The sequence below is a fragment of the Haemaphysalis longicornis genome, unplaced genomic scaffold (assembly GCF_048455015.1).
Source record: "Haemaphysalis longicornis isolate Haplotype H1 unplaced genomic scaffold, Haemaphysalis longicornis Haplotype H1 scaffold_2, whole genome shotgun sequence".
NCBI lineage: Eukaryota > Metazoa > Arthropoda > Arachnida > Ixodida > Ixodidae > Haemaphysalis > Haemaphysalis longicornis.
In genome coordinates this window covers 192,960,405-192,981,628 of record NW_027526295.1, presented here as the reverse complement: position 1 = coordinate 192,981,628, position 21,224 = coordinate 192,960,405, and the positions used below count along the sequence as shown (strand labels likewise).

At 49.5% G+C, this 21,224-nt stretch overlaps 2 protein-coding genes across 3 annotated transcripts in view; both read left to right on the top strand.

Moving 5' to 3' along the window:
• Nucleotides 1-13,940, top strand: part of Scap (SREBP cleavage activating protein) — a 60,490-nt gene extending 46,550 nt beyond the window's left edge. For both annotated transcript variants that reach the window (XM_077699025.1, XM_077699024.1), the window contains 7 exons: nt 1,358-1,443; nt 3,955-4,040; nt 4,440-4,570; nt 5,932-6,012; nt 6,522-6,734; nt 7,393-7,455; nt 8,414-13,940. In XM_077699025.1, coding sequence (XP_077555151.1) covers nt 1,358-1,443; nt 3,955-4,040; nt 4,440-4,570; nt 5,932-6,012; nt 6,522-6,734; nt 7,393-7,455; nt 8,414-8,593 — 840 coding nt within the window. In that variant the 3' untranslated portion in view covers nt 8,594-13,940. The remainder of the gene's footprint in view (nt 1-1,357; nt 1,444-3,954; nt 4,041-4,439; nt 4,571-5,931; nt 6,013-6,521; nt 6,735-7,392; nt 7,456-8,413) is intronic.
• Nucleotides 13,941-17,474: 3,534 nt separating this feature from the next.
• On the top strand, nt 17,475-19,874 carry LOC144168461 (neprilysin-like). The gene has a single exon (XM_077697441.1). The coding sequence runs from the start codon at nt 17,475-17,477 to the stop codon at nt 19,872-19,874; it is 2,400 nt and encodes a 799-aa protein (XP_077553567.1).
• Nucleotides 19,875-21,224: the final 1,350 nt, after the last annotated feature.

The following is a 21,224-nucleotide window of genomic DNA, read 5'->3' as shown; positions in this document are numbered from 1 at the left end:
AATTTTGTGTTTCCAAATGATTTTCTACAGAACGTGAAGCTTACCAGAAATCTGAAAACGAGAAAATCGAGCTTGAAAGTTTTAGACATTTGTATTCGCGGAAATTCAGTTGTCACTGCCTGAAACTTTGCCACAGTAAAGAGATCCTTGTATACAAAGCATAGCTAGTTAGAACCCTCCAGCACTGTAATTTGACCGACCATGGCATGATATTTCCAGCGGAGTTCATATCAGAACCACGGTCGCTGTGATCGGCGGCGGCAGTAGGCCTTGCGGCCGTCAGAGTTTCGAAGGCACCAGCTGTCTCCGTAGCTTTCTGAAGCGCCTTTTGCCATGTTCCTCAGTGCTCGTGTACAGTTCTGTACCTCCGGGCGTTGAAATCACACTTTTTTAGGCTGGCCATGATGTGGAATTGTGAAGAAAGCTGCATAAAATGATCAATCAGTGCTACTCTGGAACGCGTGCGGCCATTGGATTACGTTGCCATCAGGCGCCGTCCAATGGCAGCTGCACGCTTTGTGGCACGCTATTCAAAACACTCAACATGTGCATTCTTTCCCTTGTTTTTCTTTTATTTTCTGTGGAAATATGAAACTACGGTTGGTGTAATATGGCGATCGCGGCCGTCACTGCACACATGGCCAATCGCACATGGCAGGTGGCGGCGCGCTCCCGCAATAGGACGGACGCAAACGGAGTGGACTTTCGTGACTTTTGGCTATTTCTTGAGCCGCCACTGTCCACTTATGGACATTTTTCACTAATCTCTCGTGCGAATTTCGACCTGATCTTTTCAGAAATAAAGTTTATGAAAGTCGAAGGATGAAAATGCAACATTAAACAAAAAAGTGATTTTTTTTTTTTTTTTCACAAGATCGCTACTTTGCGACCTAGGTCTCCCCTTAATAGGGCCATGAAGACTACATACAGCTTTGGTTTAAAAATAGGATATTCGGTGTTTTGTAATACCCTCAACACTTGTCCAGCAGCAAATGTTGATTTAGTCACTGAGAAAAAAATTAACTAAAAAAGACAAACCGTCTGATGTCCCATCGCACCGCATGTTTTGCCACGTCAGCGATGACGTAATTTCACCTTACACATGTGAGGGGCATAGGTGGGAAGAGGTGGTTGAATTGCCACCTAGTGTTTGGACTATGGAAAGGAATGCACTGTGATGGAAGAAAATTAATGTGTCCTGTCAAAATGACGTATTACCTCTAATAAATGCTGCATGTTTTGGAGGCAGCGCCAAACTTCTTTGCCTGTCTCAACGGCAGGTTATGAACTTGAGTCTTGTCTTGTTTGTAATCAACTGGGTGTAATTTTTTGTTCGCTTGCTTGCTTTTTCCAACAGCTGTGGCACATGCCGACTGGCCGTCTTTGCGGAGTCTACACGGACAACACGGATGGGGTCACAACGGTCACAGTTTCTGGTCACAGGTAGGGCGATCTTGTTTGCTTCTCGTAGAAAGGCAGTGACAGAGGTGCACTGCATAGAGTGATCCAGAAGTAGGCTTTGTCAGGGGATCCAGCCTGTAGGCTCCAGCTAGGCAACACATTTAATTTAGGGGCAGCATAAAGAAATTTGCCTGTTCGCTGCTTTTGATGAGAGTGAAACTGATGACTTTATAAGTACTTTATACATATCGTTAGCTTTATATGTGTATACAGTAGACTCTCGATAAATGGAACTTCAAGAGACCGAAAAAATTAGTTCCATTTAACGGGAGTTCCATTTACTGCGAGAGATGCGCAGTAGCGCAAATTCATGTGCGTACACTCTCTTAATACTATTTCATGGAACTCTAAGCCCTAGAAGGTGAATTTAGAAGATAGCTTTTCAGAAAGCAAGAAAACTAAAAGATTTAGGCACAGCATTCACAAAGTTTATTTGCAACAGTTAATCACTGGGCACTAAAAAATGCATCATTTCTTTTTTTTTTTTTTTTTTTTTTTGAGCCATTGCAACTGCATATTCAGGGTGAGGATCTTCAGAAGCTGATGCTCATGGCAATGGTTCTGACAAGAAGTTACATTTTCAGTTCCGCTTACATGGTGACGCGTAAATTTCAGTTCCACTTACTGAAAGTTTTTTCATGTTATCTGAATGCAAAACCAACCAACTGTTCCGTTTAAACGATTTCTGTTGATCAAGATTCTAGTGTACATTTATATATATATCATCAGCTGTTCAAGCTGATAATCAGTTTGAAAAGAGTGGCTTTACGGATTGGCTCTACAGAGTGAGTGAGTGATCCCTTTTAACTAGGGGTGTGCGAATATTCGAAACTTCGAATATTCGATTCGAATTTTTTGGTATTCGATTCGATTCGAACGACACTTATATTGTTCGAAATATTCGAACCACCCAAAACTAAAAAAAAAAAAAAATTCAGAGCGTGTCTCAGCAGCAAAGTCGCGAAGCGTATGCACAGCGAACGGTATGTGCTTTCGGAGACTGTATCGGTGTTACAGTGGACTCTCGATGATACGAATTTCCGAAAAGTCCCGGCGAAATTGCATTGTTTGCAATGGGAAAAATTTCGGCTGTTACGAACGGACCTGCGCGGCCTGGCGGAAGATACGAACGAGCCAGCGAGGCACCCGACTGCCGAACGAGCAAGTGACGGCTCTCGCTCCCCTGTTTGTCACTCTTTCTCCAGAAACGGCCGGGCTGTTGTTTTCTGCTCGCGAAAACGCTCTGCGCATGCCCAAGGCGCGCTGACACCGCCGCGAAACAAACCACCCCTACGCTGCGCGCGGCGCGGCCGGCGGCGTCAACATGGCGTCGGCTCCAGCCGCGAAGTGGCGCGGTCGCTCGAGCGACCGCTTCTAACTGCTCTTTAAAATGCGGCTCAAGGGAGACACGAAGTTGCTTGTGCGGTAAAGGAGCTGATAATGCATGCGAAAATGGTACAATAAAACATCATCCGCGCCGCTAGTGAAAGCGCCCATAAAATATTTGCCGGGGTGCTAAGCCTAACCATCTCCGGCGGAGCCAAGCCGGCTGTCTCGATCTCATCGCAAGTGGTCAGGCTCCTCCATTCTGCCGCGCGCGTCGTGCGTCATTTTCTGACCGAGGTAGCGCTACCGCGGGCGCGAAATCGTCGATGCGGGCGTGAAAATACAGCGCTCGCAGAGCCGAGGCGAGCGAATCGCGTGCAAAAACGCGAGCGCATCGCGTGCAAAAACGCACCATGCGGTTCACGCTTGGCTGTTGCGGCGTGTAGCGAGCTTGGGCACAGCGAGTGAGGAGACGAGCGCGAAGCTTTACGTGCTCCAGAAAGGACTGCTTTGCGACGCGGGGGTTAAAAAAAGCAGAAAAAATCACGAATTTCTTCACGCGAAAGTAAGAAAAAAAATAAACGAAAACTTTTTTCAGCGCTAAATTTTTTGGTCTGTGTTGGTTCATACGAATTTCGGATGATACGAATATTTTTCGCAGTCCCGCGAGATTAGTATCATCAAGATTTTACTGTATCAGCGCGCGGCAATGTGCACGGGCTCGGGCATGCCAGCTACTAGTGTCTCAAGTGAGCGGCTGTTTTCGGTATCTGGTAAAGTCGTGACGAGCAGGAGGTTGTCACTGCTCCCCGCGAACATGTCGAGCAGTTAACCTTTCTCTATGTTAACATTTAAGTGAGTGCAGACCTTAACCTGTTGAGTGCAATGGTATTGTGTAATTCCTAATTTTACTTTGTGTGATCTGTTGTGCAATAAAGTTGCAGTTTTTGTGTCTCTAGATGGTGAAAACTTTCATTTTACAAAAAACAATAAGTATTCGTATTCGAAAAATATTCGAAAAATATTCGATTCGATTCGAACTTTGTTTTTATTATTCGAATTCGCTTCGAAATTAAAAAATTGATATTCGCACACCCCTACTTTTAACTGGTTTATGTGCAGAATACCACTTGCCTGTGACCGCATGTGATTGTATTTCCCGTGCAGGATAATCACATCGAGAGTAAGCGGTATCTTGGAGTGCTGGCACTTGGAAATGTACTGCGACCGGAGATTGTCCGATTCAGTGGGAGGTGAGTGAGCAGCCTGGTGTCAAAAGAACAGTCTCAAACGGCATTTGCATGTTATCAACAGCACGTGTGTGTACTGACATGGCAGAACATGGCAAACAGTGGAAACCACTGGCCTCCTGTAAGCTGGGGTCTCTTGCATCATTTGGGTGCAGTGGCGAGTTTATTGGTGTAATATAACTAAGCCTACTGTTGTTCTTTCATAATATGGTGTCTCTTTTGTACACTGGGACTAAGTTGTGAAGCATAATTCAAAGTCAGGCTCTCCTAAGGCCATGCCCATCGCTTGGATACAGTCGAGCACCGTGTAAAATCTCAAGTCACCACATTAGCAGTGAAAGCCTTCTATTTTAAGCTGTGGCTAGAGTTCCGCTATACCTTGCACAATGCCCTTGGTTGCAGCCTGGGAGAACGGTGATGTGCAGGCCAAGCTGGTGTGGGTGAACAGCGTGCGGGCACACACCCAGCCCATCTCCGTGGTCTGCGTCGAAGGCGGCCAGATGGTCACAGGCAGCCTGGATCGGTTACTCAAGGTGTGAAGCTATTAACTCCCTCTCCCTGCCTGCATCTCCCTCTCTCCTGCATGTATAAATGTTGCAAGCAGGTCTTTTAACACTAGCTGTGAGGTGTGCCAAGATATGCTTCAGGTGTAAATTAAGATGACAGCGGGTGGGACATCTGGTAAGAAGTGCCGCAAGAAAGACAGGCGGTGGATCGTAAGCTCTGTTGTCCTGTCTGTACTCAACTGGCGCCGAACATCTTCGTAGGGACTCCTGGGTCCCATATCCTTCCGTGTCCCCCTAGCATAATTGAAAATGTTGTACAAACTGCATTTTGACCTTGTGAGCTAAGAAGTGTTCGAACTGGCTAACAATGCTTGATTAAGCATGGATTGCTGGAGCAACACAAGCAACTATGAAGGAAAGCCAAGCACTGGCCTTGTCTTCTCTCCGCCCTTGTATTGGGCTGTTCAAGCAATCTGTGAACCAGTTTACCAACTAGCCCAATTGTGAGGCAGATACTAGAGATGTGTAGAAAGGAGGAGGGAGAGAAGGGAGGCATGCAGGGAAGGAAAAGTGGGAATGGGGGGGTGTGCAAACAGATGTGGGTTTACAATGAGTGGCAATCCTAAACTTATACTCTCATGCAGTGGCGCCTTCTGTCTGTTCCTTTTTTTCACTTCTGTTCTTTAAATTTCTCTCTCTCTCTCTGTGTAGGGGGCTTTCTCATTTTTAATGCAAACGCATTCACTGGCCTGTTGAGCAAGAAAGCGTCCATCCCAAAAATACAGCGTACAGATTCCTATTGGCTGCAACTTGTTTCCTATCAAAGGAAAGGGATGCAGACTCATCACACAGAGAGGATGTGGTGCAGGGGATTGTGAAGTGTCACAGAGAGAACACGTTGCAGTAAAATCTGAAACGTTCCTGCCCTCGGCCTTGTCATGAAAACTTCGCCAGTCGCAGCAGTTCACGGTGAGAGAGTTGCGGCATTGAATTTAAGGCGGTGAAATGAGCCTAGAGACAGCTGAACCGAAGAAACATTGGGAAATCACCAACAACAAGGGAAACAAAATTGGAAGTGGCGAAGCACATCAAGCGACAGGAAGACTCAAAGTCTAAGTGAGGTGTTGCAGGCATGAGACATGAAGGCTTTGACATTCACTACATGCATCATACAAGCTTGGATGTCCTCACTGTTTTTGCTTCCTGTATCTGGGGGAAGTTCTTTGTCTGTAGCAAAATGTGTTGCCTGGCTTTGACTGATGAGAAGTTGTGAAGTTGCTCGGGCCACACATTAGCTTGCAAACACATTGGTGAGCACAGTCAGCAGGATATTCATTTATAGCTTCATATTCTATGTTTGTTCCCCCTCACCCATGCCTTTGTTGCAGGTGTTTCGGTGCGATACGGCCATGTGCGTGTACACGCTGCATGGCCATTCAGGCGGCATCTCTGCTATCCACGTAGAAAAGGTGAGGCATCTATGTGACTTGACGTCTGAAAAGTATGTGTGCACTTGGAGGGCATCTAAATGATGTTCTGCAGCCTCCCAGTACAGGCAAGGCGGGGGTGCAGAATTGGACTTTAAATATTTTTGTAGGTATTTTGTTCCTAGAATAAAAATGTCGCTATTGAGCTAACAAGTGTTCATTCATCCTCTCCCTCGTGATTTTTTACATGTCCATATCTTTTTTTTTTTTTTTTTTTTTTAGTCTTGAGGAAAAACTAGAGTTAGAAGCACTGAACTTGACACATTCAACAACCAGAAGCACGGCACAAACGTTGCTGTGAATAAAAAGAGGCATTTCCGGTCAAGATGGCAAATTCATGAAATATTCCCCAAGTCGAGAATAACCCACCTAATTTAACAATTGTTTGGCCCACTGTCTTGCACAGTGCACTAAATTTGGCCAGCTAATCGTTTTCTAGCTAGTGCGAGTCCCCGCAAATAAGTTGTGGACCCCTGACGCAATGTGCGCAGCCCGGCGCGTCGACGGCGGTGAGCGGCTGCCAGGACGGGCTGGTGTGCGTGTGGGACCTGATGACGGGCACGTGCGCCTACAGCCTGACGGCCCACCGGGGGGCCGTGCTGTCCCTGCGTACCACGCGCCTCTACCTGCTCAGCCTGGGCGCCGACTCCCGCCTGCGCATCTGGGACAAGAGCCAGGGGCACCTGTTGCACACCCTCTACCAGGTGGGTGGCCGAGGCACCATGCTCGGTTAGATAGTCGTGCTTGTTTGGCAGTACTTGGCCTTCTTTCCTCGAAATTTTCTTCCTCTGCGTCCACCCCACTCTTCTCTCTTTCGCACTAGAAATTTTTATGACTACTTTTTATGCACAGCTATGGCCTGAGCAAGCACATTCCAGTCAGGTTTTAGTGTAATGTGGGTGAAAGGCAAAGTTTTTAGTGGACTGTTCTGCCTGAAGCAGAGGGTGTTCCTGCGACAGCCTTGCAGTAGCATCGGTACTCACTGAATGAATCACTGATGACATGAATATTTCTCGCTACCCTGAGATATCCGTATCATCAGGACTCTGCAACTTCCTTGTCCGTATAGAAGTTAAACAAGGCTGGTTGTCCATAGTGACTGTTGTAATGGCGTGTTCATGAGCATTCGATTTTTTTTTTTTTTTTTTTTTCCCGTCTTGTTTATTGGTATCAGAACGTCTGTCTTCCGTGCTTACGCACAACACGTGGAGGCAAATAATGAACGCGTCACAGATACCTGACAAACCGTGCACCTATGTTTTCGAATCAAAGCGATGAGCCAATGACAAAAGTGATCCTCCAGGGAATGAAGGAGACGTGTGCCAACTGTGCCATCCTGTTGTTGTTTTCTTCTCCCTGCAGGCCAACACACTGTGCAACACAATGGCACTCCTATCAGAGACCATAGTCATCACAGCCAAAGAGGTGAGTGGTGCAAAAATGATGCCCTGCCCTTCCCACCCCTGCATCAAGCAGCCTACCGTTATGCTCAACAACTGTGCTTTCAATTTGGCCAGTTACATGGAAAAGGAGGGGCATTGGGTATAAATAGCCGTTAGAGGGCCAGTAATGCTTTCTTTCACAGCTGGAAATACCATAATGCTCTCGGCCACCATACAATCCTCCTGGCCACCATCTTTTGGCCACCGTTGAGACACTATTAGAGGGAATAACTTGGGACCTGCCTCTTCAGATTGAGGCTGTGAGAACACATTTTTTTAAAAAGTGTGCCCTCCAGCACTTTTTACTTGTCACAGCAAGTTTCCCTGCACCTCAATTATTGGAAGGCAGCCACTTATTCTATCTGGAAGAGGGAGCTAACGGGGATGTCTGACCAGGTGTTCTTGTTATGCGATTCTTCTTCTTTTGTCTTTTTGCTCTGCCTTTTTGACCTGTCACGACTGCCCAGCATTACGGTGTCCGATCTGGTTGTGCATACATAGATCACTACAGGAAAAAGGGTCATTTCTGGCTCTGGCATGGTCTTGTCTTGACCAAAATGATGATGAATAAACTTTATTTGAGTCGAGGTGCTGATGTTAGGGCACCTGCACGGTGGGAGACTTCCTTAGTCCGGGCGGCCTTGGACTATGCTGGCGACCCGTGCCCTCTCCACCAATCATCGTTGGTGTGAGAGGTCGTAGCTGGCCAGCAGCTCCACCCGCTGCTCATAGGTAGAATTGGGTTAGGGGTGAGGGTAGGGGATTTCGGGCACTCCCATACCATGTGGTACAGGAGACCTGGTTGGGGGCAGGATTTGCATGTGGCAGGGTATAGGGTGGGATGTCTTGACCCCAAAAAAATGTGGTTGGTCACTAGCGGCAGCAAGCCGAGGCAAACATTGAGCACTTTCTCCCCCCCCACCCCCTTCTTCTCATTACAGGACCACCTGGTGCTGTGGGACTTGAACCAGGGCGAGGCGGTGCAGGTGGTGATGCTGGGGCCCGGTGACTCGGGCGTGGCCGTGCATCAGGTGCACTGCACATCGGACGCGGTGGTGTGTGACTATGGCCACAGCCTGTGCGTGGTGTACTTCCCGGCACTCAGCACCAAGTTCGACTGAACGGGGAAAGCTCCTCCCCCGCCAAAGATCTCGTCACGGAACTCAGGACCGTGGGCAGTTGCCGCGAACAAGAACTCGCTGCGGGCCGCACCATCAGCGTCAAAATGGGCGTGAACAAGGGACTGTGCCGTCGTGTGTCACGTCAGCAACTGACAGGCAAGCTGCGGCCTGCTTGCGCCATGCACTGAGCTAGTTTCCCAGCGCAGCCAGGTTTCGGGTTCCTGTGCATGAAACGGTTGTCCAAGCTGTGTAGAAGGCACCAGCACCATCACCAAGTGGCAGCAGGATGATGGATTCAGCAGATATGCCGGAACTGCGAGCCGTGACCTGTGGCATGAGACAACACTGCTTAGCCATAGGACATGTGACTTTTGCTGGCCTTACATGAACTTGTTACGATGTCAAGTGGCTGACTGGACAGCATTTCTCTCTCTCTTATTCTTGTGTCCGTGCACCCACGTCACAAATGATAGTAAAGCAGCATCCGACCTCTGTTGGCCCCTCGCTAGCACGTTCGGTGTGTTTTATATGAGTGGTGCGTGGACAAGAGAAGAGGTGAGGCTGGCACATCATTTCTCAGAGTGCATGGCCGCCACAGCTACATTTTCATCGTCTTCACCATCATCACTGTCATCATTCCTGCATCTGTGGGCATGACTGAGGGCGTGCGTTGTGCGACCTTGGACTCACCGCGGGCACCTCAAAAAGGAATGCGGCATTTGTTTTTCCCGAGTATTTCTGTGCCGTGAAGAATCCTCGCACTACCCGTGGACTATGCTGTGAATCGGAGACTAAATCGAAGAGCACCAAAACATATCCTTTCCTGTTTAACTTTCGATTCCCCTTTGCGCATAGGGAGGATATAATTTTGTTTCAAGGTTTCGCTGGGTCTAATTCTGTAACATTTTAAATCTTTTGGAATTTGAGGGGCCTCCCTGTCTCACTCAACTCGATTCTGGCTGTCACTTGCACCTTAATTGGATCACCATCGTCGGGCACTGTAGAAGAGCACTGTAGTGGTAGCATGCCTAGCAAGCCTACCGCGACAATGTTTGTCATCCCAGGGGGCATTCTGTGGCACAGTTCAGTCATCGGTATTTAATTGTTGCTGTAAATGGAGTTATTATGTAAATGGAGTTGGACCTCGTTCTCATCTGTGAAATTCAGAGGCTGTGCATGCAAGATCTCCACACCTCTTCCTTGTGGCTGGCTCTGTACTGCAACGTTTCAAAGGTTCTTTACAAATTTTGCACTGGTTATGTTTTTTTTTTTTTTGCTTTTTTCACTTCTTCGTTTGCATGGCCAGCTTATTTATTACGAGGCTGTTTGTTTTTTATTTCCACACATTTCCTTCTTTTTTTTTTATGTTAAGTTAAAAGTGTTTCTGGGATTGTGAAGCCATGCAGCTAGTAAGACACCATCTTGTGAACAGCACTGAGAAGCATGTACATAAACTATAGAATAATTTCTTTGTTACTCTTGCAAGAATTTTGTGCCATCTTTTTGTTGTTTCTCATCCACAGTCGTATTTTCCTGTGAGAGTGGAGGCATACTTGTGGGGGGGGCCTGTAAAAAAACCGCTCCTTGCCACACAATGTCTGTTGTCATTATGCATGTGTGAGTGCGTTTTATAGCGAGCTCTTTAGTTCACGAGCATGAATAATGCGAGACGAACACCTTTTTATTTGAACAAGTGGCAGGGGAAAGATGAAGGGATCGCTATTATGGCATGGTAGTTTAATCATGTTGGGCACTTATGTGCTTGAAGCGAGTGTATTTTTAAAAAACACTAGATTGTGCCATGTGAGTGTGGAAATTTTTGTGGTCCTTTCTATGCATAGCAAGTTGATGTCCAGTTGTCTGCCTTCCTAAAGCTAGCTCAAAGTCAGCTGCCATGAGAACTTGCATATGCATGAGGTCATTTCTTCGCCTTTTGTGTGCCTTTGGAATAGCTGGCCTCTTAGCCGTTGACGTTTTTTTTTTTTTAACCCTTTTCATTGATGAAAGCAATTTAGTGTACGTGAAGCAACGATTGAATGTTTTTATTTGCCAACCACAAGATTTTCTTGCAAATGGGCTCTCTCAGTAGTTTCGCCCCCTTTTTTCTCTTTACTTTGTGCAATGTTCTGTTTTGCACATTAATTTATTTTGATGTATTTATAACAAAAAATCACTGTCTCTTTTTGGCACCATCAAATGTTAGTGTACAGCCATCTTATTTACATCCTCTTGGTACAACAGCCATGAAGGTGGGTGGTTTTGTTAAGTGCCTCAAGGGCAGTTTTTAAGTTGGGTGGTCGGATGATGGTCGTGTTTGCTTATTTTGAGAAAGTAAGTTTTTCCCATGATTTGTGTGCATTGCACTAGTGGAAGGTATTGTGGCATGGCGCAAGTTCTTCCTAAGTGTTTGACAAGGGTGTGGTTGGCAAGGCTTGTACTAAGCATATTGTCCCCCAGCATGGCATAAAGTATCGCATCATCTATTTTTGCATCGTCATCGTAACTTCGCTGGAGATTAGTCTCACTTTTTGCTGGCATAGAGGAAGGGGAATGAATTAGCTTTACCAAATGTTGTCTTGCCACTGTTGCGCAAGCTTTGTGCCGCTGAAACTAATGTATTATCGAGCTTTTGGGAAAGCAGTCCTCGGCAGTAATTGCTGCAGACGGTGTTTAGGGCGCTTAGCTGCAAAGCCTAGGGTTCAGATTACTGATGACTGCAGTTGTGGTTCAGTAATTTGAAATTTGCAGTTGTCTGTCTGTGCATCAGAATATGTAATACAATTTTAACTGGGCACTAAATGCAGATGAGTCGTTTTACCAAAAACTTTGATTAATTATGCGCCAATGCTACACTGGCGATGAGGTGTGCCGTAGTGGAGGGCTCCGGATTAATGTTGACCACCCGAGGACCTTAACAAGTGCCAAAATCTCGGCACACGTCCATTTTTGCGTCTCGCCTCCATCAGAAGAGCGGCCGCCGTGGCCGGGAATTGAACCCGCATCGTTGGTCTCAGCAGCACAACGCCTGAGCCATTGTGCTACCATGGCAGGTACCATAAACGTCAAGCCTGTGGGGGTTTCCTAGAATTTGTTCTGCAACGGGAGATTCCTTCTTCGCTTTTCACCAGCCTGTTGATGTTTACTGGGGTCAAAGACCTGCCCAGTTGCTCCCTAGTTCTCCAGTCTTGTTTCATTAATAAGTCTATTTTTTTTTGCCCTGAATTTCGTCATCCCTTTCTACCACCAAGATTTTTGTTGGCCCCTTCTTTTCATTTTACTTAGGAGAACCCATTCAGCTACTGAGGTAGTATGCCTGCTACTGGTCTCCACAGAGCATGTCGGGCCCTACTCCACTTTTCTTTCTTTCCTCATCTGAGCTTGGATGTCACGACACTTGCTTCCTATTCTTAAGTGTTACCCACACACGCATACCATCTTTCTTTCCATGGCCTGTGAGTAGGCTCGAGCTTTCTTTGAAGGTGCTTCGTAAAGCCCCAAACTTCTGCCCCATAGGGTATAGCGGAAATGTATATTGGTTGTACGCAGTCGTTTTTTTGTTGCAGAGGTACAGTATTGTTCATTGTTTGATAATGTTTCCCAAATGCTCCCTATCCCAGACCAATTCTATGCCAGGGGCTCAATTCTCTGAAACGATGGCCGTCATTTTGAAGCAACGCGGTGTTGGCATGCATTACGGGGTTGGGGCATGTCGCTCCTGTCGCTTGGAGGAGCAGGAAGTTAGGTCAGCACTGACAACATTGTTCGAAATAATTATATTCATCAACCTCATTTAGTCAGTTAGAAAATTCGAATTCTTCTTCAGTTTCCCTGTGGCATGGAATAAGCTTTTGAAAATTGAGATGAGGAAGAGAAAAGTCCACGCACACCTAAGCACTTTTTAAGGGTTCTTTATGTGAAAGCGTTGAAGGGACCCCACAACAACACACTTTCAACTTTCCTCAGTCTTAAATTTGTGCAGAAGATAGTCAACCAACACATCCAGTACTTAGATTTGGGAGTCGCAAAGTACCTCAGCCGGAAATTACTGCTTTATGCCCATCAGATAACTTAGAAACTTGCTCAAAAGATTTTTCCCTCTTTACCGGTCTTGGCGTTCTTCGGCCACTGGAATTGCATCATTACAGTGGTGTAGCAAGTATGGCCCGTTTTCCTTCAGTTGCAGCAGTGAACGCATTCGATAGCCACTTCAAACAGAAAGCCACAAAAGCAAAGCAGAAGTGGAAGGCAGATCTGCTGAGACGAGCAGATCACGCAGTGCTACTCCGTGCTGGCGATAACTATAGCTTTCGCAGTGCATCCAGACGCGAAGGAAAGAGTGAAAGCGCTTATCGGCAGAGTCCCTTTAATGTCCACTTGAACGCCTAAGGCGCTTTGCTTCTGCTCCATATTCTTAAACGGCTTAAAGTGTGTGTATGTTGGAACGCCTCACACTATGGGACACTTCAAAGGCACGTAGTCTAGGAGCCGTTTTGCTGCTACAGACGGTGTCTTTTCTACTGGCTTTACCACTCAATGGGCCATTGAATGCTATCACTTTCAAATTTGATTTAATAGGGTCTGCATTGGCAGTGCAAATTCAATTGTGGACAGGTTTGTGTTGGCTAACCGAATTTTGCCCTCCAGCCTCCCCTTGCTCCAGTCTTCTCGCCACTGTGAAATAACCCTGCTGCTGCTAGCACAGTAAAAGGCGGTTCATTGATGCAGGAGTACTTAGAAGATACCTAGTGAAAGTTGCCAGGCTCATATTTTGCAGGCATGCTCGTTACTGACCTTTACTAAAGGTGTTCTCTGCCAGTCCACTCGTATATGACATCACAAACAGCAGTGTGACATCTGTCTTTAAGTCCTTTAGCTTATGCAAGATCTGTTCCCCACTATGTGTGGCGTATTTCTAAATTTGGTGCATTACTGTATTTATATAAAAAAACAACTTTATTTCTGCCTCTAGGGTCCCCTCTAAAGATCCATGTGCAGCTTACCTTCACTACGGTGCCTTCACTATTGGGTTGCTTTGGTGCACAAAGAACTGCTACACAATATCAGCCTTTTCTTTTTTTCCTTCGATGTTTTCTAAACCAGTTTTGCCACTCTTTCAAGCTGTTGAAGCCCTGAAATACTATTGCCGGCCTTACTAAGCGATCTGCAGTGCATTTAACGTAATTAAATCTTGCTGGAAATCATGCGAATGCATTGTTTATATTCTTAGAGAAAGAGAGAGAGAGCTATTTTGCTGTAAATGGGCTTTGTCATGTGTCATTGTGACATATCATCAAATCACTCTTGTTGAGGCTGGTTTTTTACTCGTAATAAACTGCATATGCTGTGACATTGTGGTGGTTGTTTCATTGAGGTGTGGTGAGTGGTGAAACTTGGAAGAAAAACATCTCACTTTTTCACGAAGGGCCTGTTTCGAAGAACTTCAGATCGACTACTGCTTCCATGATTTGCAGTGCAGCTGTTTTCATGCACACTTGACCTTCCTGCCGCTTAGTTTGAGACGGCCGGTTCTGGATAATCGCGTTGTGCCACTATCATCAGTAGTACTCTCCTATTACCAATGCTGCTACGAAAATTTATCAATTTAACCACTCGTTTCAGTTACTGGAGTCATTACCAATTTACGGTATACACGCGCTTGGAGGAGACGGAGAACTTGATCTGCCCTAGGTAACATGAGATATTCTAAAAACTAAAAACTCCCACCTCCCCTCGCGGGAACCCCTGTGTAGATGCAACGCATAGGGGGTTCACGTTGCAGCGTTGGACAGCGGAGGAACGGCGCTGTAACGATGGAGCGGAGCGGCGCAGGCACCGCGTTTTATAGCGCGCATAACGGTGAGGGGACGCGCCGGCGCCAGTGCGTCTGCCGCGGCTATGACGCAACACAATCCACTTTAATCCAATCCAAGCCAAGCCAATTCATTCGAATCCAATCCAATGCCCCTCGCGAGAGAGTGTTCGCTATCGGAGAGGAGAGGGGATGAGCGGCGGAGAGCGCAGCTCACGCGGCGAGGAGAATGGGGGAGGGGCGGACGCCGATAACAACGCCGACGACGGATGCAGGGACAAGGCGAGTGAATGAGATGCAGTAGCAACCAAAAACTATAGGTTGTATTCACCAGTGAGGCACGCATGCAGGCAACCATGTGAGTGCACCGTCACTGGTTATGCCGGTTACCGCGGGGTGGCGGTGCTTGTCCGTGCTAAGCTCATGATGAGTGTTGGACGTCCCAAACTCTCCCCCACCGAATGCAAAGTGATGCCTTGAGTCAAATATAAGTGTGATTAATAACATCTCTGTTGACACCACCATGGAGAGGGTTGAAACAGCAGACAACACATGCTGGTGTTTTTTTTTTTCTGCGGTGTGCGGGCGCAGTGGCACAAGCCGTGCCATGTCCGTGGCCGTTTCCAGTGTTGCCAAGTGAAGAAATTGACAGCTAAACTTTTCAGTGAATACCATCTATAGTGCTGTGCGCAATGTGCCCACACAATGGTGGATGCATTAGGCAATGTGAAGATGTGGGCCAGTGACCAGGGTGTCACCAGAGGGGAATTTCCCTCGCATGGCACGGGCAAAATGAAATGGCAAGTGATTGCCTCTTGGAGCATCTGCTGTTGGAATGCCCCGCATATATCAACGCGAGGTGCAGTCTTGAGCAGGAACTAGAGCACCTCATCCCAGGACCAATTACCTTGAAAGCACTCCTTGGTCCATGGTCATCCCCACCAGCTCAACGCAAAGTACTGTCGGCGTTGTTCGCCTATCTGGGACAGGATTGGCGTCATTGCAGTGATTTAGAGTAAAAAAAAAGTATTTTCAATCCCACTACTGACACGAACTGAACGTCATCTTTTTTGTTATTTTTCTCTTTTATTTCTTCTCTTTCTTCCTCTTTCTTCTGCCCTGTAATCTATCGGGCCTTTTCTTTCCTCCTTTCCCCCTTCCCCGCCGAGTAGCATGCCGGTGTCGAAATTCCGGCAAACATCTCGACTTTCTCTTCTAATAAAGATCCTTCTCTCTCTCTCTCTCTCTCTCTCTCTCTCTCTCTCTCTCTCTCTCTCTCTCTCTCGTAAAACCTTATCCCCACCCGAAAGCAGCCTGTCCTCCCTGTGCTTGCTGAAAACTACCGGCCAATGGCGGCCACGTTTTTGGTGAGTTTCTCGGCCAAAAATGGACAATGCGTGAGGCATGCATGGGCTGCTTGCACGGCGCTTCAAGAGATTTCATTGATGTCCAAGCTTCTATTGCCTCTGCCTGCTTGCGTATATGTCTACGAGTGAGAGCTACACTACAATGCAGCACACCCTGGCTTATTTTTTTTCAACCCATCTCTCTTTATAGTCCTTGAGGTCCCGAGTCCACCACATTCGTTTTCCGCGACATCTCGCTCTCTCTATTCCTCACACTTCCTCCTCCATCCTCACTTTTTTTCTCACTCCTTTTTCTCTTTCCTTATATTATCTATGAGTTATAAGTTTTAATCACAAAATCCAATCGAGATAGCCCCGCTATAAGTCAATTACTTGATGAGGATGGCCAATCGGTAGTGTTGCTATACTTGCATGGTAAGTAAGGAACAGTGCGAAAAAATGCAGACTGAAAAGAAAAAAAAAATGAAAAAAAAAACTGACCAGCGCTTGTCCTGTCCATTTTGTTTCCGTTCCTCCTCCCCATTCCCTCGCGTTTAAGGCGAAAGCTTTAGGTGTGCCATTGTGCGAAAAACCATAGTCGTTGGAGTTGCCCGGTACAGAGAAGGCTGGCACTGTAAACAGTAAATTAAAAAAACTGGCGCAGCTTGCACTAGTGGTGCAAGGCTGGAGAAACAAACAGCAGTGGTGGCGGCCCCTCCCCCTTTGTCGGATACTTGGCTGTTCAAAGCCAACGCTACGAACAAAGGAAATAATGCTGTGTGCCTGGTACGTGACGATAGCTCAGTCGGATAGACACTGGTTTCATGACGCGAGGGACCCGGGTTCAATTCCCACCATGGGGAGCATTTCTTTCGTGTTGGACAACTTGCAACCCGGTTTAACAGCTCCACTGTTTCAGACACATTTTTTGGGTCCCTCCCCTCAGTAGACGCCCAGCGCATTACCAGTACTGCACCACTTCCACACCATGCCAGAAGCAGAAGAAAAGTTAGGCCAGTGCGTGCCGCATGGCAAGTGAATGTGACGGAACATGAGCAGCGCAGGTGCACGTACCCCAGCTGCACAGAACTCTGATCTTGGGGAAACCGGCATTTGGTACCAGTCTGTCTGTTGAAATATTTTTGAAATTGAAAACACGATAGCGAAGAAAGAGACAAACGTGGTGCTGCAGGAAGCCTGCCAAAGTAATACATCCCAAAAGACGAAGAAATGATTGATTGATTGATTGATTGATTGTGGGGTTTAACGCGCCGACGCAACGCAGGCGATGAGGCGCGCCGTAGTGGAGGGCTCCGGATTAATTTTGACCACCTGGGGATCTTTATCGTGCGCCGAAATCTCGTACACACGGGCGTTTTTGCTTTTCGCCTCCATCAGAAAAGCGGCCGCCGCGGCCGGGAATCGAACCCGCGACCTCGTGCTCAGCAGCGCAACGCCTTAGCCACTGAGCCACCGCGGCGGGTAAGACGAAGAAATGAAAGCAAAGGGAGAGACGCGAATACGATGTAGCAATACAGAAGTCTTGAGGATAGCCAGGCTTTTGCCTGCAAAGTACGTAAGCAGACTTTGGTGCCCCTGGGAATTTTTCTTGCTGTTCTTCGCCGCATACAAGGAGGGCATCATCATCATCGTACCGACCGCGGTTCTCGCGCATGCACGACTGGCGCGTGCTCCTTCCCCCGGCTCCATTCCCGAGCCTTCTGCCATGGCGGACGCCAGCAGCGACGAAGCTGTCCCGCGACCACAGCAGTCAGGCCAAAGCATCGTCGAGCCGGGCCCTCCGCCCGAGCAGAGCAACGTGCAGCCACGGCGGTGCCGCGCCTGCGCGGCGCTTCTCTGGGGACTGACCGCCGCCACCACGCTGCTGCTGCTGGTGGCCGTCTTCGTAACCGCCTTCGTCACGACCGCACTGTTCATGCCCAACAGCATCGCCAGCTCCGCTCAGCCGCCGCCGCCAGCCGGCCACGGCGACGCCGGTGCTGCTTTGCTTCCCAACGCCCAGCCCAGCGCTCCGGGCGAGTCACTCAAGGGTCTGGTTGGAGGGGTCGGCGCCACTCCGGGAACCAGCAAGCTATGCGATTCGACGGAATGTGTGGAGCAGGCGCGGCTCCTGCTGCGCCAGATCAATTCGAGCCGAGACCCTTGCGATGACTTCTACGCGTACGTCTGCGAAGACTGGGCGCGGAAGCGCCCTGTGGCCCCGGGCGCCGACCGCGTGTCGATGGACACCATCCTGGTGGAGGGCTACGCCGAGCTGCTCGCCTCGGCGCTCGAGCAGGACAGGGACAAGCGCGACTTCCCCCAGCTGCGCTTCCTGATCGACCGCTGCCTGGAACCAGAGAAGGGCCTGTTCGAGAGACTGCTCGCCATATTCCAGGACGCGACTCACCTGCGACGCTGGATGACGCGCACCCCGACGCCCGCGTCGCGCCGGCGGCCGTCTGCGGCCGAGGTGGGGCACAAGTTCGGCATAGCCTTCCGGCAGCTGGGCGTGGACGCGCTCTTCAGGCCGTTCGTCGTCAAGCGCGTGGCGAACGAGACGAAGCGCTACGTGGGCCTGGGCGAGCCTTCGGTGGTGCTCCTGCGGGCACCGCTCGAGAAGGAGCAGTACGAGTTGGTGCGTGCCTCCTTGGCGTCCCTGCTGGGCTTCTTCCAGAACAGCACAGGCGCGGACCTGCTGCACTTCGAGGAGCAGCTCGGCCGGCTGCTGACCGGGCCACCCCTGGACGACGCCGTGCTGGCCAACGCCAGCACGGTCAAGGTGCATGACCTGCCCGCCATGAGAAACTTCGACTGCTCCAGCTTCCTGCAGAGCGTGTTCAGCAAGGGCCTGCGCCCCATCAGCGAGCGAACCTTCGTCAAGCTGAGCTCGCCCGAGTACGTGCTGCGCCTGGTGCGTGACGGCGAGCTTCTGCGCTCCTCGCAGGACCTGCTGGGGTACCTGCTGTTCCGCATGAGCATGGCGCTGTCGCCGCTGCTGGGCAGCCGAAAGGCGCGCGACGAGCTGGCCGCGGTCAGCTGCGCCCGGCACCCGGAGTTCGCGCAGGCGCAGCCCCAGTCGCACTATTGCCTCTGCCTGCTGGAACGTTTCGAGCCGAACCTGTTCCTGCACGCCACGCGCAACCTCTCCCGGATGCAGCTGTCCGGCGGCGGCGCCGTCGTCGAAGACATGGTGTCCACCATGAGGCTTGTGGTCGTCGAGTACGTGGTGGCGCGCCTCGCGCGGCTGGGCGTCGAGCTGAAGGCGCAGCTACAGGAACGGCTGAACGGCGTCTCGTGGGAGCCGCTGGCGCCGCTTTCTCTGGAAAACGCCAGCGCGCGGGCCGCGTACATGGATGGCGTGTACCTGAGCAACCCGCGTACGTCGACGGCGCAGTTCTTCTACACCTGGATCCGGAAATCGCTCGAGAAGAGGCTCGCGGCGCACATGAGCTCGCGCATGCCCTACCACGGCTGGACGGGCGGTTTCCTGAGCGCCGAGGGCCGTCTCGAGCCGCCCTACGTGAGGCTCGAGATCCCGCTGCCCGTGTTCGACCTGTACCTCAACCACGATCCCGCCCTACGTCCCCTTCAGATCGCCCGAGCTGCACCCCGGGTGTACCGACCACTCTTTCGCGCCGTCTACCACTGGGTCTACAACTTCGACTACGACGCCCCGATGGAGCGGCGCGGCCGCGGTTTGGCCAAGAGCCTACAAGACCTGCGCCTCTGCCTGGAGCACCAGTACGCCTTATTGCCCTGGGCTGGGGCGCACGAGCGGCTGTACGCGACGCCGGCCTCGTGGTCCGACCTTTGGGACATGCTATCCCTGCGGCCTGCTCTGGAGGCGTTCCTACTGTATGCGGGCCGCGTGTCTCCGGACTACCGCCTGCCGCTGCTCGAGCGGTGGAACGCCAGCCAGCTGTTCTTCCTGTACTACGCGACCAATTACTGCGAGAACAGCAACGAACGGTTCATGCGCCGAAGCGCCGCCCATGGTCCCCACAGTCCGGCCTGGTACCGTGTCAACGGGCCCCTCCGCAACACGCCCGAGTTCGCCAGAGCCTTCGGTTGCAGGCGGGGGTCGTTCATGAACCCGGTGGAGCAGTGCGCAGTGCACACTTGAGGGAGCAGCGCGCTGTATATAAAATACTTCGTGCACCTGCACTTATTTGGCGGAGTGTGGGTTTCCTTCACGACTGGGCCCCTCTCTGCCTTGATTTGAGTGTAGGACGTGATACCGTCGTTGTGTTACGTCGTACACCCTTTTTTTTATCTGAAGGTTACGGGCACCACACTTTTTTCTCGTGTTTTGATTTTTTTGCCTAATTATTGTATGAAGTACACCTGTTCATTTAAGCGAATAAAATATTTTAATGAGTCGACGCGTGCTTCAAAGATGACTAATTTCTCTAGCCCACCTAATGTTTCGTCTGACAGGTGCCCTCACCGTCACACACCCATGGGCGCGACTTACCGTTTTGTTCAGCATTCGCTGCGTCCAACCATAGCGTGAGTGAATGGCCCTTTTTGGTTACCGTAGATACGGCAGGCTTCGTCAAGCTTTGCCAGCATTCAGTGCCGGAAAGTATACTGCTCATCAAGTAGCATGAAATGCGAAATAGCCAATCAAATTCCCCCTTGTGCGGCTTTCAAATTATACCTGCTCGACCGGAATCGTGAAGCGTAAACATCACTTTGGCGGGCTGCCTATGCGCTTGGCAATCGGAGCACTTGCTCTTTGTATGATGGACGTCGACCCGCCCTGCCAACAAAGGGCAGCGAATGAGTTCTTGAAACTGTCTGTTCTATGCCACCGACTGTGCGCCAAATGAAACGATTTCGTTTCCCGAGCATATAGTCGTGTTTATGGAACTCAATTGGGGCATTCGTTGCCGCGTACGGAAAGCAAGACACTCGCCCGTTTCGTACCTCCAGCCTTATCGTGCCTCGCCCGAAAAAGATTTGAAGAAAACTTCTGCGCCATTGTGAAGTCTAAGCCCACCACTTTTGTATTCAACGTTACGCATTTGTAAAAGTTTGCGCGCGGGTCCGTTCCCAGAGGTAACTAGTTGAAGTTGAAATCGCTGTTATAGACACGTGTGTTGCGCACCGTACATACACACGATAAGTACGCCCCCGCTTCAGAAACCAAGCAAATGTTCATACTTACGCGGATACACGTTTGACGACATCGTGCATGATTTGTCCGCAACTTGGCGTGGCCTTACGATCACTCCCAAACACGGCTCAAGAGGACGCTATGTCGGGGTCCTACAGGTTTCCTTTGCGCTCAGACATCGCGTGCGTGCCGACAATTTTGGTGGTAGGGAGGTTTGCTCGTCCCGTTTCAAATGTCGTGGTACGAGGCCGCGGGGCTCGATCGTACATTGCCCCAAGGCACGCTCGTTTATTCTTGTTCAGCACGCACGCGATGTAGGCTCGAGTGCAACGCTCCCACATGCGAAGGCTATAG